The sequence below is a fragment of the Silurus meridionalis genome, chromosome 13 (genome assembly GCF_014805685.1).
Source record: "Silurus meridionalis isolate SWU-2019-XX chromosome 13, ASM1480568v1, whole genome shotgun sequence".
NCBI lineage: Eukaryota > Metazoa > Chordata > Actinopteri > Siluriformes > Siluridae > Silurus > Silurus meridionalis.
This window is the reverse complement of record NC_060896.1, coordinates 25,767,777-25,794,893: the sequence shown is the minus strand read 5'-3', so window position 1 is coordinate 25,794,893 and position 27,117 is coordinate 25,767,777. Positions and strand designations below refer to the sequence as shown.

Here is a 27,117-nt window from a genome sequence, read left to right as displayed (position 1 = left end):
GTCTGTAACAAGCCTACATATTCTAACATTCTGTAATATCTTACAAGCTACATGTAAAATTAGAGAGATTTTTTAAAGATTATTATTAAACATAAAGCAATACACATTATTACAGGTCTTACAATTGTCTCAACCTCAACATGAACTATAATCTACAGACTATAACACAGTCACTACCAGACGCTGAATAATATTCAAATCTATAGTAAACATTGCTATAAAGTGTAGTGTGTATTCATCAATAATTATAACAAAGTGTATAATGAAGTATGATTGCATTATAAATGCATTAGCCTGAGCATGTCACAGAACGCGTCAACAAATTGGTAGTATGGCGTATCTAAACATTCATTTACAACTATTCATACTGAATGTTTGTTTTCTCCAGTGTAGTGAATAGTCAATTAGTCTTATTCTGTAAAAGGAGAAAGTCTTATTCTCATAGAGAGAGAAAGGAAGAAATGGGGATAGGAAAATAAAAAAGCGAGAGAGAAAATGAGAGTGAAAAATGGCCCCCTTGGCCTGTCCTAGTGAGAGAGTGAGAAAACAGCGCCTTGAGCAGTCAAACACTGGCTGTAAACATCAGCCCAGTAAATATTCAATTTAAAGGATTTTCAGATAAGACAGTCTGAAAAATTGAGGCAGTGGCCATTCTTCTAGATAAGAAAAGACTGCACCATCTGGAAGGAGGAAGATAGCAAACTACCACACCATCCCAGAGCCCTTAGTGCTATCCTCTAAAGAAAGAGAGGGAGAGATGGAGAGCACAGAGAGAGAGAGAACAAAAAAGTGTGCTTACTGTTATCAGAGGGTCACCTGAATTTATTTTCAAGCATGGAAAGGCCATAGAAAGAGTGCCTCCAAACATTAAATACAAAAGTCGTTTATAGGTATGACTCCTTCTTTTTCTTCATCGTTCACACTTCCATCAAAGCTTCATTAGAAAGATTTATCATTTCTCAGTCCTTTTAGAGTAGCCTCAATGCCAGCTCACAGATATCCATCGCATCACATGAGTAATTAATTCAGTATTTTATCTACCTCTGTCAATACATGAACTATTTAATGATGTTTCCTCTCTCTATCTCTCTCTCTCTCTCTCTCTCTCTCTCTCTCTCAAAAGTGCGTCATGGTTGTATAGTAAAATATTTTTTAAAGTACAAAATGAAGAGACACTGCTTTTAACCAACAAAACATTTTGATTATATTTATCAAAAATGGTCAGGGTAGGATTATAAAAATGTTCTAAATGTATTCGGTTTTGCAAATGGACAATGGATTTACCAGAGCATTCTGGGAGGTTCTGATTGTTTAATGGATTTTGGGTAATTGATTAGATTGTTGACTTTGAATGTGTGCTGAAGACACCCACATTTAAGATTTTTTTGTACTCACATGCAAGATTAGTGCAAATTTATTACAACTAGTATTACTGAAAATGGTTATGCACATTTAAGCACACTTACATGCATTATCCTTCTGGATTTATTCGAATGGATTATTCTAGAGTCTAGTATGTGTCATTTCTAATTACTTTTCTCCCAAGCTCATTTCCTTAGCTGTTCAACGCTGCTGTCCAATTTGTATCTTAAAGCTGATGTAAGGAATGCATCCGATAAAAACTGAGGACTTTATAGATGGCGCTGTGCGCAGAGTGAAAGCTGTTAAGTCAGCGATAAACACTCGCAGATAACCTTTAGCCTGTCCTCAGTACCCTAAAGTTTGTTCTATTTGAGTTCTTAAGCAACTTCAGTCACTTCACACTCCTGACCCTTGATTCAAAAAAGCACTTTCTTTCATTTCCCGGACTGAACACAAAGGTTAATTATGTGTCTACTGAAGACAATAAGATCTCAGGAAACCATTAAAGACCACTCAAATACCACTCGATGTTCCCAGGAATTCCTATTGTATTTCATCCAGGGGTCAAGGCAAGCCAATAATGAGCCCGCAAGTACACTGGCAAAATTGGATCTCATTGCGATGTATTGTACAAATCCATTACATGGGGGAAAGCGATAAATTAAGTGCATTAAGTGATCGTCAAGCCTCAGAGATTTTCATTACGATCGTAGGGAATATCCTCAGGTTACATTTAAAACATTTAATATAAAGTCACTCATGGTTCAAAAACTTCAATCGAATGAGATGCTCCATAGACACGCTGTCATCTTTGTCCTACAATGATGAATGTCCTTAACACTCGGTATCGATAACCACTGGAGCAAAGTCGGTTTTAAGATCACATGGGCTTTAAGACTTCAATACTGATTAGGAAATATAATTGTATTTATTTTGGCATTGAGGTTTGGAAGGATAGGATTGACACTAAAATGCAAGCATGGATATACATCACATTATTTTGTGATTCAGTTGGTCATAAAAAAACACTATGAATAATAAAACTTGTTCTTGTGCAAATCATTTATTTGCATATGTTCATAATGTATTGTTTTAATGCAAACCACAAATTGTAATCATACAGTATATTCATATAACATAATATCATTTTCTCTCTGTTTACATGTCATTGTATTTACAGTGTTACAATATTGGTTTCTTTTATTTTCCTGATAACAAAACTCATTCACAATGTGTTGACTCTTGCAAAAGGGTATGCATCAATAAAATAAGGGTATACAGATGTTAAGTATGGGAAAAACTACTTAACTACTTAACACTAATCAAATCCATAGAAACATTAAGGAAATACCCGGGGCAGTGAGTAGAAAGAAATAGCGGCACCAATGAGGTGATTTGCAAGTGCACATACACTGTATTAGAAATGATCAGATGAACTATTCAACTCGAGCTCAAGGCTTGATACAATTACAATTAGCTAAAAGCACAATCTGTGTTTTTATAATAAAATGTAAAAAAAAAAATTCCTTTGAAATTCCTTTTTTAAGTTTTAATCTGCATTAGTTTTTCAGTAAATAGTTCTGCCCTTTAGTAAAAATTCTTAATTTACAGAGATTCCACCTTGAGGACAGAATCGTTTTGTCTGTATTTCACTCTGCATGACAGTGTAGTCAAACTGCCTTTTTCCTGCTTCACTACACACTGCATTACTATCTTGTCTCTCCTCCCAGAGAGAGCTCTGCATCTCAGGAGGCTGATATCCTGGCTCAAGGGGATTCAAAGGGTCCTTGGAGAGAAGGATACTGATAGATGGCACAGTCCTGTGAACGGTCATTTTGGCTCCGCCTTCTTCCTGACTCTCCCATACCTCCCGGACACCTTTATAGCGCAGTTTAGTCAGCTGGTAGAGCCCACCAACTTTCCTCTTCATTATCTCGACACAGGTAATGGTTTTGGTGACTGCTCGGCCCGAACCTGTAAACACCACCTGCCTCAGGCCGACCTGTTTGCTGTTTATTTCTTCACACTGCATCCGTGCCATTGCAAAACCCATCAGGTTGCGAATCTTGCTGCCTTCTTTCACTCGCATCTCCAAGACGCCTGGGAGAAGCCCTGGAAAAGGGCATGGGCTCTCCTCTTCTGTCCGACAAACCCTTTTAAAGCCAGCTGCAAGACCCTGCTTCAGGAGTGGACTTTGGGAGGGCAGGGTAGGAGGTGCTGAGGTGTGTTGAGCAGTGGCTGTTTCTCCCAGGAAGGGCAGATGCTCATCATGCACGATGCTTAGATCCATAAGCACACTTTTTTTCTGTATCCTTGGCAGCTTTAACTAGTCAAGATGAGTCTCTGAAACAATTGCAGCCATAAAAACGCTTGGAGCATGTGCTTTTTATTTTATTCACACAAGATCTAACTACCTCATTAATACTTGTAAAACAATTTCTCTCTAAAAATAACTACCATTCTTTAGTTCAGCACGAGCAGTAGTGTTTACATTGAAATATTCTAATGGCTGTATACACTGCCAATGAGTTAGTTGCAAAAAAAGGAAACTACTCGTCAAACAGTTATAAGAAACATGGACAAATAAAACAATTTATGCAAATTGGAGGAAAGACATTACCTTTTCTTTAGAGTCCCAAAGATTTGCTATTCAAAAAACAAATCTCATTATGTGGTCTTCTGATGAACTTCAGATCCATTCTTCTTGCATGCTTCCTCCTCTTTCTTCAAAACTGAAGGCTGATTATGAAATATTAGCTACTGTTTAGGAAGATAACTTTCATCTTATCCTTACAAAAATTTTGGTCAAGACACAACTTTACTCTTTTGTAGTGCCTTTAACTCCCCTTGCTTGCTCTTCTGTCGTCTCTCTGCTCAAAACCATGAGGCAGAATCTCTGATGGAAAAATTGCCTCCTTTTTTTGCAGGTTCAGGCTTGGTTGGGACATGCACTGCATTCTCTTAAGGTTTTTCATGTGACAAATTCAGCACTCCAATCCCTTTTAGTGATGCAGAGAGAAGCAGCACTGGTTCATAAATGCAACCAGGGGGAGAGTCTGTACCAGTTAGTGGGGGATAGGCAGGGGGTGGCTCAAGACTGAGATATTTCATCCTTCTTAAAGGTACAGAAGCCTCCTTTGAAAGACAAAATATCTCCCCTCAGTAGCTAATTCACATTGGTGAAAAGTAGGAGCCTTTTTTCTTTAAGACCAAAGGCACAGGTTTAAGCAACTTGTGTCAGTCTGTTTAGAGGACGTTCCAGTGCATGTGCTCAATGTACATGACTCATTAACCTGCAGCTCTGAAATAGGAAGTTAGTCAAGCTTGTAAAAGTGCAATTTCAGCGGGTGTAACAATGAATGAAATTATCTCACTTCTAATTGAAATCATCCTTCACGGACCTGCTGAAAGTCAGGCGCATTAAATTGCACTGTACTTTGCATTGCACCCTTTTTTTCTCCTCCTTGTAACTATTTGCATAATGCAAAGTTCATGTTTTTTGCAAAGGGACGACCTTTATTAGAACGTTACCATCGAAGAACACAGATACTGACATAAAGAAGGCATTCGGAGATAAGCAACAATGTGCCTTATCAATTATTTTTTGGGTATTCATACTTGGTATATAACAATATATACCATGAGGATATAATAAGACTATAACTAAGCATGTACTGTAATAATAATAATAATAAGAAATTATATTATATTATATTATATTATATTATATTATATTATATTATATTATACATTTTCTAAGAAAAAGCAGCTCTTTTGATGTGCATTTTATTTACATTGCTAGAAAACCATGTGAGCATGGTCCTTAATGCTCAATCCTTCTTTATTTTACTCAGGTAATCTGATATTGCCAAACAGCATGCCATCCTGCTGTGTGAAATGTTATTTTGTCTTTTTTTTTTGTTGCAAATTTTATTCTGACTTTATTCTTATTTTGTTGTTTTAATCTGGTTTAATCTGGCACATTCCTGAACAAAACACATTTGCATGAATCCACAATTCGCTGTAAATGGTGCTCAAAGGACTGTTACGGTGAAAGAAAAAAGCAGAAAGTAAGAATCAGAAGTTAGAAAGCAATATAATAGCAGCTGAAAAGGTCGAAATCTAAATATAAGTTACAGATAAGGTGAATTAGATGAGAATTAAGTGAGGTGAAAAGAAAATGGCGTGACAGGAAAATAAAGAAAAGAAAAAGGCGTACACTGTACTTCACCAAATAATGTCATGAAACTGAATGTAGTGAAATATTTGCACCATGCACAGGGGATCCTTGACACAAACACATCACACAGGGAAACTGCTATTTTAAAATTGTAAAACGTTAAAAAGCCGTGAAAGAAGAAAAGCCATGGCAAATGGAATCCATTTCTAAGACAGCTTTTATCATTTAAATAAAATCATATTGGTCTTTCCTTCAGAAATGAGATGTTTGCTAAATCTTCTGTTAGGCATCTGTTTTCAGCTTAGACAGGTCTGTTTATAAAATGCAATTTCTTTTTCATAATTGACTGATTGGTTTTATTTTTTCTTAATTTATATGTGTTGGCTTGCTTTTGTTATTTCTGTATTACATTAACAGCAATAATATAAAATGTCTGGTTTACACTAAATGTTCTTGGTTCCACTCTGATCTAATAAACTTGCACGAGGTCGTGTTTTTGACAGAAGCTTTAAATCACACAATCACATCCTATTTCTAATGAAAGTTACAGCATTTAGAGACAGCCCCCATTCAGAATAAGGGCACTGACTAAATGCTGCAACATCAATAAAAATCAAAAACTACAACTTAGCAACGTATTATAGCTAGTAATAGTGGTATATTAGTATAAGTAGTAATTCCTAGTAATAAGTAGGTTCACATTAGTCTTCTTATGTAAAAAAATAAAAACACACACTCATAAGGACGGATGGGATACAACCCGATTTCCCCACAAGATTTTCCTGCACTTAATACTTGTTCCTATAAACCTTCCAAAAATACTAACTTGATCATTAGTCATCAGTAATTGCTTTATCTTGGTCAGGGATTTGGTGGATTCCAAACCAATCATTGGAAGAATGGGAGCGAAGCAGGTCTCCACACTGGATGGAATGTCACTCTAGAGAGAACAGGCATAAATACAGACTGTGGTGCTGTGAAGCCATAATGCTTATCTCATATGTTTGAAATATTTTTATTAGCTGATATTTACATCTCTCTCTCTTTTTCTCTCTCACTGTTTTACTATCTTTATCACTCTCTTCCTATCTCTCTTTGGTGTCTAGTTTAGTTACCTTGTCAAAAGCTGATTGGTGCAATTCCACAGTTCTGTCTTGAGTTTTGTCAGGTTGTATTGGCATTTTTTACAGTTTAAATAGACTGATTATTCAGTCATGCATGATAACACTATATTTAGTATGTACATTTGTTTTCTCTGTTTTGGTACTGTCACTTAGTGGCTGTACCTGCATAGGCGGATATAGTCTCAGGCCACTCTCCAGGGAACAGCTGGCTTAGTCAGCCCAGGTGATGGACAGGTGGGTAAATGGGTAAAGGCAGGCCAATCAGTCTGGAACAATGAGCTGTCTCAGATAGTGTGTGTGTGTGTGTGTGTGTGTGTGTGTGTGTGTGTGTGTGTGTGAGAGAGAGAGAGGGAGAAAGTGAGAAGAGAGAAAGACTTGTATTTACTACATTTGCTATTTTCGCATGTTCTATTTATAGTTCATTGGGTAATTGAATGAAGATACACAGCCAGAAAGTAGGAATTCACTTTCCTAGTTAAATAATGTCTATGTGTTATTATTGTAGTTACAGTGTTGTAGTCATGTTTTTCATGAGTTTTTATTGTTATAATGTATAAAGGATTAAAAGATAAGGCCTAACAATAAAGTATCTGTGCAAATGATATATATCTTTTTGTTATTTACACAGTAATAGGAGGAAGACTGGGGAAATTAAAATGGGGTTGAATTATAGCTTATATGTGTTTAAAATAAATACATGAGTAAGTAGGTACGTAAAAAAAAAACCCCGTAGACCCTCTATGTAAAGATAAATGAATGACATGTCTCATTCTTGAAAAATCTACATGTAAAAAAAGGAGTAAAACAACTGTGGAGTGTAAAAAAAACACGTTTTTATTCCCATGAGCAGGCTTTGTAAGGGCTGAGGGACAGGATATACAGTACAGACCAAAAGTTTGGACACACCTTCTCATTCAAAGAGTTTTCTTTATTTTCATGACTATGAAAATTGTAGATTTACGCTGAAGGCATCAAAACTATGAATTAACACATGTGGAAATATAAATTGTAATATGTACATAACAAAAAAGTGTGAAACAACTGAAAAATGTCATATTCTAGGTTCTTCAAAGTAGCCACCTTTTGCTTTGATTACTGCTTTGCACACTCTTGGCATTCTCTTGATGAGCTTCAAGAGGTAGTCACCTGAAATGGTCTTCCAACAGTCTTGAAGGAGTTCCCCAAGAGATGCTTGGCACTTGTTGGCCCTTTTGCCTTCACTCTGCGGTCCAGCTCACCCCTAAACCATCTCGATTGGGTTCAGGTCCGGTGACTGTGGAGGCCAGGTCATCTGGCGCAGCACCCCATCACTCTCCTTCTTGGTCAAATAGCCCTTGATGCCTTCAGTGTGACTCTACAATTTTCATAGTCATGAAAATAAAGAAAACTCTTTGAATGAGAAGGTGTGTCCAAACTTTTGGTCTGTACTGTATATATATATATATATATATATATATATATATATATATATATATATATATATATATATATATATATATATTTGCGTGTGTGTGTGTGTGTGTGTGTGTGTATGTGTGTGTGTGTGTGTGTGTGTGTGTGTGTGTGTGTGTGTGGAGGCTTGTCTCTATAATGGCAGTAGGTTTACAGTGGTTTACAGTTCAATTCATTTTATTGCCTCTCATAAACATTTCACTATTTGTTAAAGATAAAGTATATTTTTGTATTTAGTTTAAATTTATAGTTGTATTTATAGGTTAAACTGGGATTATATGGATGAGTGATAAATCTAAATATTAATAAAAAAGCAACCTAAAAATAACACCTTGCCACAGATCTCTCCTGAGTTGGTATTTTGATAGCTCTGTCTCATCTGTCACTCCAAAATCTCCCATAGGTGCTCAATATGTTTGAGATCTGTTGATTGTGAAGGTTAGAGGAATTGATTGCCATCGCTGTCAACCCCAACAAACTGAACCCCAGAACACTGTGGATGGAGGCACAGACATCCTGGAAGAGACTAATCTGATCTGAATATATAAGAAATCTTTCACCTTAGGTTAAAGGTGATCAGTCAGAATTTTTTTAGATTTGCAATAACAAGTAGAACTAAACTGTTTTAGCAAAATAAACACATTCCATAACAGAGCCACCAGATTTTCTATGTGACTATTCATACACAGTGACTTTTTAAACCTTTTTTCTTGAAGTCAGAAATTTGCCCTTGCTTTTGAGTTAAGATGAGGTCCCAGTAGACGTACTTTTAACATCAGTTTGGATGAAATGATTTTGAAAATCCCACTGCGCCAACAGATTTCTAGTGGCAGACCCCCTGTTGCGCTAGCTATTTTTGTATTAGAGGCACCACTAAATTAGTGGGGTGCCAACATTTATATTGCTTGTGCCTGCATTTAAATAGCTTGAATCACCTCAATTATTTCCGTTGCTTCAATTGTGTGTGTTTGTGTGTGTGCAGTATCAGATTTTTATATCTGATTCTTTTTTACTTGCACACACTTTGTCTGGAGAGGTATACATGTCAACAAGCTTTCTCATTAATTCCCAAACAGAGCAGGATGGTGGGGGGGCGATGTGTAGTAGAGTGATCATTCGGCTGTTTGGGAGAAATTACCCTCATCATTCATAAAGAGATGCACAGCTGCCTGAGGGGAACCAGCTCTCTCGCTTTCTTCTTTTTGACAAGTAAATGGATAATGCCACATAACTTTTACAGCAAGTTCCTACACCATGACAGAATTAATTTGTACAAAAAAAAGCATTAGAATGATGAGTGGTGGTGGTGGTGGTGGTGGTGGTGGTGTGGGGGGGGGTTCAGTACATATGCACTAAGACTGGTTTAAATGTGTGAATCACATCAACTGCTACCATCTGTGATCCAAAAGAATTAACAAATAATACCTATACAAAGCAATGGGGAAAACGTGAGGCAAAAGAAAAAACACGTTGAAAGCCTGTGCTATGTTTAGGTTGATGTTTTATTAATGTTGTTTGAATTATAAAAGCTTGTTTGCAAAGAAAAAGCACCTAAAAATGCACCTCAATCTGTTCCTTAGTTCAGTATTCAGGGCTCTGATCATTGCATCAACCATTTTAAGTGCTGTCTCAATCACAAAGGCTTTTCACTGCAACTGAACTTTGAAGTGACCTAAAAATTTGCACAATTCACCACCAAACCAGGAATCATTGTTGGAAATGACAGCAAATTTTCTGAAAAAAAAAAAAAAAAGCTTTGCAATGACAAGAAATTAGTTGATGGGCTGAAAACGGCACACATTGAGAAGAAAAAATATTAACCATGTCACCAAACTAAAGTAACAAGCCTGGTTTGAGAATGTAAGAAGTAGAAAGTACACATATTTGAGTAAAAAATTAATGAGTAAAAGTAAAAAGTTAAGTTGTGAAGTTAAGCACTGATACCAGAAAAATCTACTTAAGTACAGTAATTAAGTATTTGTACTGCGCTACTTGCACCTCTGGAATGCAAACATGTACAAGTACTGAAAATTGAGAACCCAATATATGTGAGTCAGGGTCCTTACTAGTGCCCCAACTACTGTATATAATATAATGTTGTATTATATAGGGAACTGATTGGGTTGCACCCAAAATTAGTCACTAAGGGTAAAAATTGAAAGATATACATTTCTGAATATTCTGATATTGATAGTTTTGTTACCAATCTTTGTTGGTCCATGTTACAAACAAAGCTACATTACATTAGCCACATGCAACATGTGCTTATTTACTTTATTGTTTAGAGAGCTACCACTGGCTAGCTAGCAGCAACTAGGATTAGCTAGTTACGTGTTAAAACTGTGCTTCAGTAACGTTATTTTAAACCAGTTCAGTAAACTCCCAGAAGGTTTTTGTAAAAGAGTATCACTCTATCACACACAGACAGAAACATGGACTCAGGAAACACAGCCAGAGTCTTTTTTTTTGCTGGAAATTTAATGAAAAGTTTTTCCACTGACGAGTAATACCTTCAGCCACAACCAGACAATGTGCATTTATCATCCACATGACAGCTTCACAAACTCTAAAACAAAAACATAGACTGTGTGTGTGTGTGTGTGTGTGTGTGTGTGTGTGTGTGTGTTCAAATGTCACCCGTTGCTTTGTCTTCAATTCAGAAAACATACCAGGCAGCAAATATCAATAATCCCTCTTCCATCTAGTGCTGTCACCATTTAGCCCTTTATGAACCACTTTGATGCATCTACTGAAGTAAAGAAAGGAGTGAGGCAGTAAGAAGAGTGGAGGAATGATAAAACAGAAAATGGGAAAAGAAAAAGGGCTTGCCTGGAGCAGAAGGGGTGTAATTATCATGCCATAACTCCAGAAACACCTCTGTCTCATTAACTTTCCCTCAGTGACTCTCTTTTTTTTCAATTTTCTCCAGTTTAACACTGCAATGCAGATGTGAGCATTGTACCCTGGCTCAAGAAAAAGATGTTTATTATGCAGTAATGTTGTCAGATACCTCCAAATTTGACAAGACTCTGACAGCAAAGATTATTCCAAAATATATTAGGAATTCATGATATTTTGCAGTCATTATTTATTTATTTTTTTTGCACCCCAGACTTTAATCTGAATGAATTTGATCAAATTTGATAAAGTGAGTCATCTCTAGCAACATCCGCACCGAAAGCGTTCTAAAAAAACATGGCTTGGTAAACAAATGAATACATTTAAACAAAGCGTGATTTGCATTCTCATTTTCTAAATGAGTTTGCACACTGTTGTTACCTCTAAATTCACTTAAACACTTCTCTATAATTGTTGTCGTTATCTGTTAATGGCAGCTGCACCGAGAGCCTCTCTTCCATATGAGCTCTGCTATCTGTAATGGGGTTTATTGATAATTTCTGATAAAAACCAGACTGTTAACACAGAAGGCAAAAAAGGCTTACATGCAGATGTGAAGAGGGGCTGTAGACTGACTAATCAGTGTTTTCTATTTATTTATTTATTTGTGTAAAATTGATTGAATATGGCTAAAATACTAATTCTAATAAAAAAAAAGAAACTCTTTCTTTCTTTCTTTCTTTCTTTCTTTCTTTCTTTCTTTCTTTCTTTCTTTCTTTCTTTCTTTCTTTCTTTCTTTCTTTCTTTCTTTCTTTCTTTCTTTCTTTCTTTCTTTCTTTCTTTCTTTCTTTCTTTCTTTCTTTCTTTCTTTCATGCTGACTAGCTGGAGTAGTTTGTTTGGGATTCTAGCTTTAGACTGAGTTAGGTTTTTCTCCCAGCTCCTACCATGCCCTTTTGCACCAGCTGTGCACAAGACATTAATGTCGTCATTTCAGTGAAGCCAAACATACTAATGGCAACTCATTTCTCCTCTGATGTTACTAAGACAACCGAACGATGTTGTTTACAGAGAACAGGCGCAGGCCATTGGACCACTTAGCAATCTGTTCACTTGAAATGAACACGTTATTATGCAAGAGTGGTTCTCAATGTGATTGTTTATCGGCCCCAAGACCCCCATGTAAAGACTTTCTATTCAGCATGTTACCAGATGGATAAAGGACCTTCAGAGAGCCGGAGAAAGACTGTGCGTGTGTGTGTGTGTGTGTGGCTTTCTCCTGCAGTGCCTGTTCTTACTGGGTCACTGCTTCCTTCGTCATACTGCATAGAGGAGCTGGGTCATCTAACTCGGTCGGAAGCGTAGGAAATGTCAAGTGTAAGTGTGTGTATGTATGTGTATGTGTAAGTGTATGTGTGTGTGGAATTTGGACCAAATATCCCCTCAAGGATAAGATAGTGTTTCAGTAATTCTTCTATGAATAAATCATACTAAATGATACCACTGATGTTCAAAAAGTGGTTTTATAGGTACAATTCAAGATGTGCACTTTTTGAACATGCACAGCAAGATAAAAGTATTTTTACCAACTATGTTCACAAAAAGCTTTTGTACAGGACAGATATGTGAAAAACATGACACATTTTTACAGGACTGAACCAGATTTGTCCCATTTTTAATTGCATTGGAGCGCCAACCGTGCATAAATCCCTCTTAAATCCCTGCTTTACAATAGAACTATAATTGCAGGAGTGTAATTGCATGCCAATGCTCTGCAACTCTGTGTGTGTGTGTGTGTGTGTGTGTGTGTGTGTGTGTGTGTGTGTGTGTGAGCATGTGTGTATAAGTTCATCACTGCTCGCTGTGTCTACTTAGAGTGAAGACCTCACTAATTACAGCCACAGAAAATATGAGGTGGCAATTATCATAATACAAAAATGGGGCAGAAAGAGGGTCAACTGATATTCCATTTATCACACCCTTTGCTGGTTGCAACGTTGTGTTTTCTTAAATCTCTGGGTCCCTACTAATCAAAACTAAGGTTACAATTCGCAATCAGCTTCATGCACTATTGGATAACATTAATGCTTTAATTTATTAATATATTCTTGTTTAGTAACACCTCAAATGGCACCTTTTTTCAGAGACGTTAAACACAACTGACTTAATTAATACAATAAAGCTTTCATGTTTTTTTTTTATAAAATGGTTAAAACGTAAGAATAAAGACTCATGCTGTTATATATTCTCAGTATTATTGAACACATGAATGGGATGAGAGTGTGTGGGAATGCATCATAGAAGGTAGAGTGAGGAAATGCATCAGGCTAGCTAAAAAATTTATTTTAATAACATATTATTACATTTTAATTACATATTTATATTGATGATGAGAATTGTTTCGTCTATTAACACTGTAATGTATTAATACTGTTCAGAATTAAGGATAATAATTAATCATTTGTATATCTGTACTGTACTGATCATGAGAATCACTCAACTGTACTGTACCTCATTGTGGATGTGAATCACTTATTCTATTAGTACGGTACTTTATTGAAGATGGGAATCTCATTTCTTTAGTTCTGTAATTTATTGAAGATGTGAATCATTCATTATATTAATACTGTACTTTATTGCGGATGGAATCACTCATTTTATGAGTTTGGTACTTAACTGAGAATGGAAATCAATCATTCTATTAGTACAGTACTTTATTAGGGAAAGTAATCACTCATTTAATTAGGTATGGTACTTTATTGAATATGGGAATCACTGGTTCTATTAGTACAGTACTTTATTGAGGATGGGAATCACTCATTCTATTAGTACGGTACTTTAGTGAAGATGGGAATCACTCATTTTATTGGTACAATATTTCATTGAAGAGGTGGTTCACTGATTCTTTTAGTCCGGTACTTTATTTTGGATGGGACTTATTTAGTATATTACCTATTTATTAGTACTGTAAATAACTGTAGATAAGAATGACCTAAGTGCTGATATTTACCATAGTTGAGAACAAGAATAAACTAAAGATTTAATCTGTAGAATCTAATCAAGCTCGATGGTGGACACCAGTTTCTCCGGCTAAGACATATATAAACTGCATTAAATGCCATTTCATTGAAAAGAGTACTTTTTACCTACAGTTGTGTTCAAAATTATTCAACCCCCAATGCTGTAAATGGTTTTAGGGAATTTAGTGTACATTTGTAATTGTATTCAGAATGAAATCCTACAAGGACTTCTTAAAGAACCATATGCAACTAAAATGACATCAATTAGTTTTGTAATACAGTAGTAAATGTTTCTTTTGTGAATTCTTCATTGACATAATTATTCAACCCCTTAAAGACTACCACTCTGAAGAACAGAGGTTCAATGAAGTGTTTTCAATCAGGTATTGAAAACACATGTGGATATCAGGGAGCAGCAATAAAGCCTAATAAGCACCAATTAGGCAGCTTTAAAATGACTGTGATACTCAGCTCCTTCTAGACATTTACTGGTGTGGTTACAAACATGGTAAGGTCAAGAGAATGGTCCAGGAAGACAAGAGAACAGATGATTACTCTTCACAGGAAGGGCAATGGTTATAAGAAGATTGCAAAGATGTTAAACATACCAAGAGACACCATAGGAAGCATCATTCGCAAATTCAAGGCAAAGGGCACTGTTGAAACGCTACCTGGTCGTGGCAGAAAGAAGATGCTGACTTCGACTGCTGTGCGCTACCTGAAGCGTAGAGTGGAGAAAAGTCCCCGTGTGACTGCTGAGGAACTGAGAAAAGATTTGTCAGATGTGGGTACTGAAGTTTCTGCTCAGACAATATGGCGCACCCTGCGTAATGAAGGCCTCCATGCCAGAACTCCCAGGCGCACCCCCTTGCTGTCCCCAAAGAATAAGAAGAGTCGACTGCAGTATGCCAAAAGTCATGTGGACAAACCACAGAAGTTTTGGGATAGTGTTCTGTGGACTGATGAAACAAAATTAGAACTGTTTGGGCCCATGGATCAACGCTATGTTTGGAGGAGGAAGAACAAGGCCTATGAAGAAAAGAACACCTTGCCTACTGTGAAGCATGGCGGGGGGTCAATCATGCTTTGGGGCTGTTTTGCTTCTGCAGGTACTGGGAAGCTTCAGCGTGTGCAAGGTACCATGAATTCTCTTCAGTACCAGGAGATATTGGATGACAATGTGATACACAAACCTGAGGCTTGGAAGACGTTGGACCTTTCAACAGGACAATGATCCCAAGCATACCTCCAAGTCCACTAGAGCATGGTTGCAGATTAAAGGCTGGAACATTTTGAAGTGGCCATCGCAGTCACCAGACTTAAATCCGATTGAGAACCTCTGGTGGGACTTAAAGAAAGCAGTTGCAGTGCGCAAGCCTAAGAATGTGACTGAACTGGAGGCTTTTGCCCATGATGAATGGGCGAAGATACCCGTAGATCGCTGCAAGACACTTGTGTCAAGCTATGCTTCACGTTTAAAAGCTGTTATAACTGTAAAAGGATGTTGTACTAAGTACTAAGATTGAATGTCACTTGGGGGTTGAATAAAACTGATAATGATGTGAGCTCAGAAAAGACATTTGTGGTTATTTCATTATAAATGTTATGTTATATTTGTCTGACCTACACGTGCCTCTTTGATTTAATTGTAAGCAGGATGACTGAATGATCATAATCAATGTCAAACTGACCAAAACAATCAATTTCAGTGGGGGTTGAATAATTTTGAACACAACTGTACACCATTATTCCTTATAATTCCTTATCCCTATTTTGTCTTGGGAGTGCGGCCTGTTTAGGCCAATTCACAGAGCACACAATCAGATAATCAATCCATCAGCAAGTTATTCTTTCACTTTGGCATGCTGTGCATGATCTGAGCATGCCTTTTATAGTCTAGTCACGTTAGTTTGAGGTCGTGAGTTGTTGACTTTGTTTGAAACTTTCTCACCATTTTTCCCTTTTACTTTCTTCCTTTTGACTTTTTTGTACTTTGTACTGTTTTAGTTAGCTGTACATCCAAAAATTCATTCAATGTTCAATTATTACAAGCCTTATATATATATATATATATATATATATATATATATATATATATATATATATATATATATATATATATATATACAAATATATACAGATAAGCCTAAAATGAATTATAAATAAATATATATATATATATATATATATATATATATATATATATATATATATATATATATATATATATATATATATATAATTCAGGGTTAATATAAATGATACATTAAACAGTCACATACTGAATATAGAAAAAAAATCGATGCAGTTATTTTCTTAAATTTTGGACCTGCCAAACACAATACTGCTTTTAAATGACATAAACCTGAAATGAACTAAATGTTGTGCAATAACAGTATATGCTAAGCTAACAGATGACCTGCTTGACCTGAAAATGTTTCATCTTACATTTACATTCTTCTGCCTTGAATAAAGTGTGAAATCCCTCTCCCCTCTTTCTTGTGCACTAGATTGTTGAATGGTATTCGCTTCGCGTGAAGGAACTTTCTCCTGATGGACTCAAAGCGCCTTTCACTGATCCAAAGAAGTGCGCTCGGCTGTGATTGGTATTGGAAAAGCATTTGTCATACCAAAGCCACACAAAAGGGCTTTAAATATAAGGCAATCGTCTTGCCTAGACTTGAATGCTACGTGTATGTGTTTGGACTCATAAGTGGTGCGGCTGCTGGATTATAATGGCAATCAGAGATGAGGCCAAAACAAAGTCAGCCCTGAAAGTGTGGCTTTCTCGCACAGATATTGACAAGGCTTTCTCACACTGGATAAAAGCTATAATTTAAAACTCATCTGAGGTTCAGCCCTCATTATTTGATCCATATGCTCATTTCCCAGCTTGTCAGTGAGGCGCCGGGTACAGAATGAAATCATCTGTATGTGTGTTCACAAAGAAAGCTGTCCGCTAAGAACTGAATATCTGGACTCTTCTTATTATCGGTCATCTTCATGCTGTGCTCTGGCAAAAAAAAAAAAAAGGATGCCTTTAGTTTTCCATCATAGGCTGTGATAAAGCTGTTGATTTTCTTTGCCTTAGCACAGCACTATTTAGGCTTCCCAGCTTCTGCAGCAAATTTTCAAAATACTGTAGGACACAGAAGGTATGAGTGGGCGTGTTCTTCCATTTTGAACCTCCACTATAATAAGACCTTGTCATGGCGAAAGCTTCTGCTGCCAGAGTGCCTCCTCAAATAAGCACCTATTGTGAAGTTGCGGCAAAAAAGAGTGCTGAGACAGCCATCATTGGTGGCAGAGAAAAAAATAGGGGTAGTGGGAGTGAAAGAGAGAGAGAGAGAAAGAGAGAGAGAGAGAGAGAGAGAGAGAGAGAGAAGGAGGATAACAGAAGTGCAAGGAAAATTGCAGAGTGATTTGCTGTGTTAGACACTCAAGCATCGCCTCCACAGCACACTGTTCTTTCTATTGTCCTCCACCACAGTAAGGAACCTTTCTTTCTTTTTCAAACTGTCTCCTGTACTCACATTCCCTCCTCTCTCTGTCTCTTTCTCTGCCTGCCAGTTCATCAAAGCAGCAGGCCCTGTGATTCAGAACATGCTAAGCTTGAGCGAATAATTGATCAAAGTGAAAATGAAAACAATTGGCTTTGCGATGCAGCAAAAGTCTATTGAGCCTCAGGGCAGTCAATCTGAGCATGTGGAGTTATGTACCATGACCAACTCATTCCAGTATTGGTGAAAATAGTATACTTGAAGCTGCATTAAAAGCCCAAATTTACCAAAAAATAAATAGATTTTGTCAGAGAAATGAACTGAGAATGAAAGTGAATCAGACAAATATAATGAATACAAATAAAAACCTTTCTACAGAACTTGAATCCTGCTTTTGCATCAGTATTGTTTTAACGTGCTTCATTACACCAGATATGACTTTTATATAATTACATCTGAACTGATGTTCATACTTGCATTTTTAACTACCCAGACAATACTTCAATTCTTCTTCACATCATGAAACAACACTGCATTTATACTACATTTACCATCAACCTTTGAAGCACCATACTCTCCCGAATACTACCTGCTAGTGAACAAACAAACAAGCTTTCTTTCAGCTTCTCGCATTAGGGGTCGCCACAGCGGATTATCCGCATGTTTGATTTGGCACGTTTTTACGCTGAATGCCCTTCCTAACGCAACCCTCCCCATTTATCCGGGCTTGGGACCGGCACTAAGAGTGGCTGGGGTTGGTTCCCTGACTGGGGATCGAACCCGGGCCACAGCGGTGGAAGCGCCGCATCCTAACCACTAGACCACCAGGGGACCTCTAACGGCTAATGAACGAATAATGATTATATGAAAGAAATCACAAATACTGTGTTGCAAAATGTACACTTTACATGACAGTAATAAGTTAGAGAGAGATTTTTGCCTAAAATTTGCCAAATATTTTGGCCCTGTATCGTGTCTCCACCCCTGTTTACTGACATACATACACACACACACACACACACACACACACACACACACACACACACACACACATACAAACACACACATATATATATATATATATATATATATATATCTATATACAGTATATATAAAATATCCTTTATCAAGCACTTCATTTACAACATTATACACATGTAAGAATACAAATGGAATATTGCATGTCTGATATTCCAAAAAAAAATCCCTTTTAGTTTTTTTACATGACTGCACTCATGTTTAAACAATGAGTATACAGCCTGCCTCTGTTCTTATTCATGTTTAATAGACATGTATTGACAAGTCTGATAACAGAAACTGATCCAACACCATGCTCCTCATGTTCCCCATGTGCTTATCCTCGATACTATGCCAAGTACGCTAAGTGTACATTGTTGCACTATTGAACAGATGTCACAGCAATCTGGATGTGTTTCATGATTAATGATCAAAGCGAAGCAGACTGCAAAAATGTGTTATGTTGAATTACAAGGAGAACGAACGACAGCGTCTTCAAGTACAATTTAAAGTAACCCGATGAACAATTTTTCGTATGGTTACTTTAATAAAGAACCCAAGGACAGCTGGCCTGAGAGTACAACCAAAAAAATTAAATTGCTGTGTATGAGAGCAATTCAGTTGTGAGAGCACTGAGACGTGTACACTTCTTTTCTCCTCAAAATAACCTTGCATTCCTTTTAAATGGCCACACTCACTGACAATTCTCTGTTTAATAATGCCGGCTGCCTAAGTTCTTGTTATTAAAAATACTGTGATAAAACTAACTTTAAAACTCAGTGCAAAGAGTTTTAATGCTAACAGCATTGTGGTGAAAACAGAGCTAACATGCCTCAAGACACTCATTTTGGGGGGATATTTGCATCTGTATTTTTGAACACCAAAAAGCAAATGTACTCCGACTCATACATGGACTCAAACTTGGTCTGAAAAAATATATCCTTGCATCCATAGAGTTTGTATTCGTTTGTTGGCTCTTGTTTTCATCTTCACGCACTGATGCCACTTTTCCATGCTATGTGCGGCAACATTAGTGCTTAATAACCTCATTCATTAACATGCAAGGCTGGTTTCAAACCAAGCACAGGAACAAACACACAGACAGGCCTGAATGCCACACCCTTTATTCTTCATCTTGTCGGTCTGTTGGCTACGGATGGGTGATTCTATCTCTTTCTCTGTTTCTCTCTCTCTGTTTCTCTCTCTCTCTCTCTCTCTCTCTCTCTCTCTCTCTCTCTCTCTCTCTCTCTCCCTCTCTATCTGTCTTTCTACTGGCCATGCTTTAATTACTTCATATTCTCTCGCACTAATGGAAACCATGATGAAACTGATTAGACTGCAGCCAGGCCTGAATAGAGTCTCAAATAAAGAGGGGGTTGAAAAAAAAAAGATGAGGAGAGATAAAGAGAACAAGGGTGGTGAAAATCCATGAGCTCTTCTGAAATCTGTTTAAGCTTTAGTAGGTCCTCCTTCTGTTCAAGTTTCATACCTCTAGTATGAAATGTAGACGTGCCTCTGCAAATTTACTGTTATATAAAAGCTGTGACAAAACAGGCCGAGAAGGTGAAATAAAAGATGAAATGGAGAAGGGCAGCGAGAAGGATGGCTGAGGTTCTTTAATTCTCTCAGCACGTTGCTGCCGTTGGGGCAAAGGGAGACGATTAACTGTGATGCAGCCAGCAGTGTGACGGGAGGGCGAGGGGCCGACAGGGCGAGGGGCAGCAAAAGAGAGATGAGAGAAGAGAGAAACATTATCTTCTGTGTTGCTTGGAGGGACATCCATGGTGACGCCAGACACATATAAAAACACGCCGAGATAACGCTATACATTATCTGCGGCTGACACTTTAAATACACATACTGAACAGCACACAATTAATTTGTCAAATCATTCTGTCCCTTTTAGCTTATTTTTTGGATAGATATGGGTTTACTATTTAAACAAACACCACCACCATTATCATCATCGTCAGGGCCTTCATTATTCTGCCACACTCTGAATACGGAAATGTCAAAAAACCTTAATGAAAATTAGTTATATATAAACATACATTAGACACCACATGTATTAATCTGGCCTATGCATTTAGATTAAGTTATAAAGAATGCATAAGATACATAATAAACAATATAGTATATATTTACAAATTATTGGCATTTGGCAGGATCTCTTATCCAAATTGAATGAATTCAAACAATTAAGCAGCTATGGAGTTAGACGTATAACTTGAATCAATCAATCAATCAATCAATCTATCAATCTATCCATCTATCCATCTATCTATCTATCTATCTATCTATCTATCTATCTATCTATCTATCTATCTCTATCTATCTATCTATCTATCTATAAATGATTTGCAGATTTGAGATGCTGTGCAGTGTCTCCTGAGCTCCAATTACAAGTATAAGCTCCTAAAGAGAAATAAAAGTTTTAGTTTAGTTTAGTAAAATGTTCATTGACGATCCATATGAGACTCTGAAGACAAGAAATGATGTGCATTATATCTGACTTTTAAATATAATAAATTTCACGGTTTATATAATTGCATGGAGGTCATGAAAATTATATGCTGAAAAGTACCCGAGAAACATCAATAAAGGTAAACCAATAAGTAAAAAGCATGTTTTTTTTAATTTTTTTTATCAAAAATGTGAAGTGATGAAGCAGCTTTATAAATACTGCCAAAAACATGTGCATGGAAAGCAAGTCACCCAGCAATGGCAAATTAATCTATTTGAGATCTAATTAAAACTACCTTTATATACTATGACAGGTGACCTGTAACTTCATAAAACTACAATTCCTGTTAGACATTTAAAAATGTTAATATAAATTATCAGAGCTTATGTAGTTATCATGTATTTTTACCTACAATGTTTTAGAAAGGGGGAAAAAACAAGAAATAGTTTTCAATAAGCTATAACGTATAAATTTTATACTCAAATATGTGATCCGTGTACCTCATTCACAATTGGTTATTTTTTTTTCACAGTTGAAAGTCTACTATAATCTGCTATAATCAAAAACTTACAATAACGAATATGATCAATGCACTAAAGTGCACAATAATTCTACCCTAGCATTCAAACTAGCATTCAATCCCAACTTGGAGGTAGGAGGAAATTTCAATGGCGTTTTTTATCTCAGAAAGAAATGTCCACACTGGGGCCCATTGTGCAAATGTTAATTAATATTATACAAACTAAAGCAACAAATACAGAGCTCGCAGACAATCTGGTAGGACATGAGGTGGTGTGGGGTGCGATGGGTAGGTACAGGGCAGGATGAGGGGGCTGTGTGTTCTGCAATGAGTGCTCAAAGATTTTGTCAACAGCATAACACTAAAAAAGAAGACATGAATAGGACTACCATTTCCTGTTATTTCCTGCATATCGTAATCTATATGAACTTCTCTGAATGAAACAGACTGTTGGATGAAGCCACAGATGGGATCCGGGATGCTCCGGAGTACCACAAACCCAAATAACTCAAAGTCAAAAGACTTCTTTTCTTTTCTTTTCTTTTCTTTTCTTTTCTTTTCTTTTCTTTTCTTTTCTTTTCTTTTCAACAGCTTGCGCTTCAGAGTGTGTGCGCACAACCATTTCCTTTACGACAGAAAGAGACAAAGCCACAATGAAGCAAATGTCATAAACCCATAATGGCTGTTCTAGCACATTGGCTCCATGTTGCACCCTCACTGAGCATGTGGAAGAGATTAATTGATGGTAGTGCAAAGTGTTCTAATAACCATAATAAATAACAGTTAAGGGACACGTCAGCACATGCAAGCACTTTCACCGCTCGGTCTGACATCTCAATTAGTGTCCAAATGGCAAACTGGATCACTCAAATCCATCAACTGCCATATTGCGAAGACTCTTAGGCACACAGTGATGCTTCCAGCACATGTTCAATCACCTTTTAATGAATAACAATCACTATTATATACATTTCCCACAGCGCACATACTTGTGGCCATCTCCATCTCTGCACTGTTTTAAATCATTTGGATAATTGCACAATATTAGTAACTACCTTATCCTAATGATTAAGTATTAATCTTATCAATACTCACACACGTCCTGCCGATCAGGCATAACATTATGACCACCTGCTTAATATTGTGTTGGGTTGGGCCCCCTTTTGTTGCCAAAACAGTCCTGATCCAGTAGTCCCACCACTGTTTGTCCCTTAAACCACTTTTGATAGATACTGACCACTGCAGACCAGGAACACCCCTCAAGAGTTGCTGTTTTGGAGATGCTTTCCCAGTCATCTAGCCATCACAGTTTGTCAAACTCGCACAAATCCTTACGTTTGCCCATTTTTCTTGCTTCCAACACATCAACTTTAAGGACAAAGTGTTTACTTGCTGCCTAATATATTTCACCCATTAACATGTGCCATGATGAAAAGATGATGTGTTATTTACCGGTCATAATGTTATTATGTCATAATGTTATGTCTGATCGGTGTATGTAGAAACACATAGTTCGTGCTGTATTGACATTGTATAACTAAAGAAAGCTTTTTGGCCGCATTGTGAACGCCTCAGAGCTCAAAACTGCATGGCTAGCTTTAGACATTTATAGCATTACACAGCATCCAGTATTTCACTAATCTTTCTGGTATGACATGTTTGGTGCATTCATGGCAGCTATGTTAATTTTTTTTCCCCTCCATAGCATGTGCCTTGCCAGACCATATCCAAATAAGCAGGTAATCAATGCAAATTAGCCTGTGTGTAGAAAAAGCTGAAACATGCCTGTCCAATCCTTCAAGTCTGTTTAACCGAATAACTGACTCGCATATACAGGGATATGTAAATTTTCAGAAATACACAAAACGCTCAATGAACCCACAGTAAATTGGAACAGGTGCACGGGTGGTTATTTCCAAAATATTCCTCTCAACCATGTTTTGGCAAAGGTATCAGTCTCACACTTGTCATTTCTTTGGACTGTAAAAACATGTATATGCTATATGTAAGCATTGGAATGCAAATTAATATAATTCATTTAGTTATTTAAAATGAACAGTTAATATGTTTTAAACAAATACAAATATAGAGGCAGAGTATTATTTTTTGCTTGCCCGAACACTTAAAAGCTTGTTGTTTGAGATCAGAAATGTGCATTCTGACGAGGACACTGTGGAAGGCAATAACATGGACTTGAGAATATGATTTCTTTTTACTTCCTTATGGGTGCGAGCGAGGGATCAAATATGAAGCTCAAGTGAGAAACAAAGGCAAAGCTTATTACAAAGGATGTGCAGTGCTGCATGAAGCATTGACACCACTGATGCATCTATTCATTCCTTCATTCCTTCATTCATTTATCTTTAATTCAAATTATATGTTTGTTTATTCATTTATATCTAGGAAACAATTTTTGAAAGATTGATTTGCATAGAGATGACAGGTACAAAAATAATACTGTAGCTGAATAAGCAAACAACAACAAACACCCAGGCCACCACACATCCCCAGTTTAGTTTAATTATGAGTTTGTGTGATGAGACAGAGTGATGTAATGAGGACAGGTCAATGCAAGGGCAAGATATTTAGCATAAACGTATAATGCAAACTAACCAGAAACATGAACAAAATAAACTGAGCATGGGCGAAAACAACGGTAAGTAGACTCATATCCAACGGAGTTCTGTGAAAAGTGAGTCTTTATACAAATACTAAATGAATGTGAATCCGGTTTGAAAATCATGTGACATAGTGCATACTGGGATGAGGTTATGTGCAATGACCAATGGTACTGTAGTTCCTGTCCATAGTCCTGACAAAAAAACCACAAAAGCAACAATATTATTAATAAATAAATTAATCAATTAACTAAATCACCAACTAATCAACCAATCAAAAAACAGAATTATGATTTGTTAGTGCAAACGCTACAAACGGTACAACAACTACTACCACCAAAAACTACTTATTTTAAAAAAGGAAGTTGGTAGAGATTTAGAAATTGGCATTAAATTACATACGTCAAAATGTCCATCCATCCATCCATCCATCCATCCATCCATCCTTCCATCCATCCATCCATCCATCCATCCATCCATCCAACCATCCATCCATCCATCCAGCAATATGATGCAGCACGATATGATTTCGATTTGATTCCACACAATGCGATTCAATGTATTTCGATGCAATGTTAAAAATATAATGCTATTCACGGTACCGATAGTTTGCTATTTTTTCTTTGGTTCAGACAGACAGCAAATCATTCATTTACATTGATTATTAATTATACATTCATTAATTTAATAGTTTTTAGTGCCTTCTGACTTCTAACGCATGGCTCTTTCACAAACACGCCTTTGTAGTAAAAAAAAAAAAAAAGATTGAATAAAACTAGACATTCTTTTTCTGTAGTCTCTAGGAAAAGCAGCTTGAAGAAATGTGAAAAAAGTTTTACCACCTGTGTAAATTTAGTTGATTGGACATGATGTGGAAAGACATACACCTGTTTATACAAGCTCCAAGGGTAAAAGACACATGACAGCCTACCTGGTGTTTGCCAAAAGGCACCTGAAGGACTCTCAGACCATGAGAAACAAAGATTGAACTCTCTGGCCTGAATGCCAAGTTTAATGTCTGGAGGATCACCTGGCCAATACAAACCCCTACAGTGAAGCATGGTGGTGGCAGCATCATGCTGTGGGGATGTTTTTTCAGTTTAGCAGGAACTGGGAGACTGGTCAGGATCGAAAGAAATTTAATGCTGCAATGTACAGATACATCCTGAAAACCTGCTCCAGAGCGCTCTGGACCTCAGACTGGTTCATCTTCCAACAAGGCAACAACCCTAAATACACAGCCAAGATAATAAAGGAGTGGCTACGGGACGACTCTGTGAATGTCCCAGACTTAAACCCATTTGAACATCTCTGGAAAGATCTGAAAATGGCTGTGCACTGGTAATCTAACCTGATGGAGCTTCAGACGTTCTGCAAAGAAGAATGGTAGAAACTGCCCAAATATAGGCGTGCCAAGCTTGTTGCATGCCTTTATTTAATTTTCTTTTTAAAATTTTGCAAAGATTTTAAACAAAGTTCTTTCACATTGTCATTATGGGGTATTATTCATAAAATTTTAAAGAAAATAATACATTTAATCCATTTTGTAATATAAAATGTGGGGCTGTGAATACTTTCCAGATGCACTGTAGTTACTGTACATCTCAACATATGATGTGCTCTAGTGTCAATATATTTATATTCTCTATTTGACTTCTAGTTTCAAGATATATCTGTTACAAACCAGTCACAGCAATTACATCTTCCTGGCCCATGTGGGTGCAAAATGTAAGATTATAATATATGGTATAGGATTTCGTTGTGCTGCTGATATGCAACAAAAGAATGGCTTTGTATTGTTAGTTTTAAAATTGCCAAAGATGTAAATGAAATGAATCATTAAGCTGAAACATTAGTGAATGTAGTGCAAATATATTTGTCAAAAAAATGTAGCCATCTCACTAACCTGTTATTTAGCCTTTTCATTTAAAAGTGCCAGGAGCAAATCTGAGAGAAACGCATTGTTTTTATTAGCATTGCTTTTCCTCAGCTACTTGCTGCCACCATGTGGAAGACGTAGCTTAAACGTGGGTAAGTGGTAACCTGTGAACAAAATGTACCCACTGAGCCATTAAGTGTAGTAATAGGAAATTTTGTGTGTGTGCATTAAAGCAGATTACAAATCTGTATCCATTTCATTCAATTATTCATTCATTCATTTACAGCATTTGGCAGAATGACTTACAACTGAATGGGCAAGGGTTAAGGGTCTTGCTCAAGGGCCCAGCAGTGGCAACTTTTTGGTGGTGGGATTTAAACCTGTGATCTTTTCCACGACTAAAAAGTTGCCACTGCTGAGCCCTTGAGAAAGGTGTATCCAGTGCATCTGTGCAAGTGTGTGACAACCACAGACAAGAATTAAATTGTATACAAAAGTTCTATTGCAGGATAACATTGATGGTAAAATGACATCCAAAAGTGGGTAACGTATGTATTTAAAATATACATTTGAGATACTGTGCTTATTATAATTTTGGAAACAACTTATCTTTTATTGTTTATGGGACACAATTTAGTTTTTATGCTTATAAGTTTAACTAGGTAAAAGGCAAAAACACACAAGAATTGGACAATAAATGGCTGTAAAACAGTTCCCCTACAGGAACTCGAGCTGCATCAACAACGGCTTGGGAACGCTTCCGCATTGTCCATGCTCTGAATCACGTGTGTAATCAGTCCAATGGAAAGTGCGGTGGCACCGGTAGGGTGATGTCACGACCAGGAAGCTATAAAAAGCACATGGTGAAACCGGTGCTAGCTTCTGTTTGTTCAGGAAGTGCTCTGTGTGTGTGTATATCCATTGATAAAAATAAGGAAAAAAATAGGAATCAAAGTAAAAAAGAAAACTAAACACAGATTCGTCCCTTACTGGATGGCAAGCGACCATAAGTGCCAGCTCCACCCAACGTCTTTGTAGAAGACCCCAGCAGACATCTTAATTTTTAAAATCTTATTTTTCCTGCTTGTAGCTGATGTGGATTATGTTCATTCCTTTTGTCTGTTTTGTTATTTTACTGTTCTGTT

At 36.9% G+C, this 27,117-nt stretch overlaps 2 protein-coding genes and 1 non-coding gene across 4 annotated transcripts in view; all 3 read right to left on the bottom strand.

Annotated features, from left to right (window-relative positions):
• Positions 1-2,393: 2,393 nt before the first annotated feature.
• On the bottom strand, positions 2,394-4,409 carry LOC124395795 (ribonuclease P protein subunit p25-like protein). Its single transcript, XM_046864633.1, has 2 exons — positions 3,984-4,409; positions 2,394-3,707 (listed from the first exon to the last, which is right to left on the bottom strand). The coding sequence occupies exon 2, from the start codon at positions 3,650-3,652 to the stop codon at positions 2,963-2,965; it is 690 nt and encodes a 229-aa protein (XP_046720589.1). The 5' UTR covers positions 3,653-3,707; positions 3,984-4,409; the 3' UTR covers positions 2,394-2,962.
• A 13,824-nt stretch (positions 4,410-18,233) lies between these two features.
• Positions 18,234-18,306, bottom strand: trnag-ucc. The gene has a single exon. It is a non-coding gene; the product is annotated as a tRNA-Gly (tRNA).
• An 8,563-nt stretch (positions 18,307-26,869) lies between these two features.
• The window catches only part of LOC124395798, a 3,326-nt gene continuing 3,078 nt past the window's right edge, over positions 26,870-27,117 (bottom strand). For both annotated transcript variants that reach the window (XM_046864639.1, XM_046864640.1), the window contains one exon: positions 26,870-27,117. This exon is cut by the window's right edge and continues 1,008 nt beyond it. The gene's annotated coding sequence lies outside the window, so the exon portion shown is untranslated.

What these genes read in the sequence shown, in the direction of transcription:
- LOC124395795 (XM_046864633.1), bottom strand. Translation starts at nt 3,652, where the DNA reads ATGGATCTAAGCATCGTGCATGATGAGCATCTGCCCTTCCTGGGAGAA.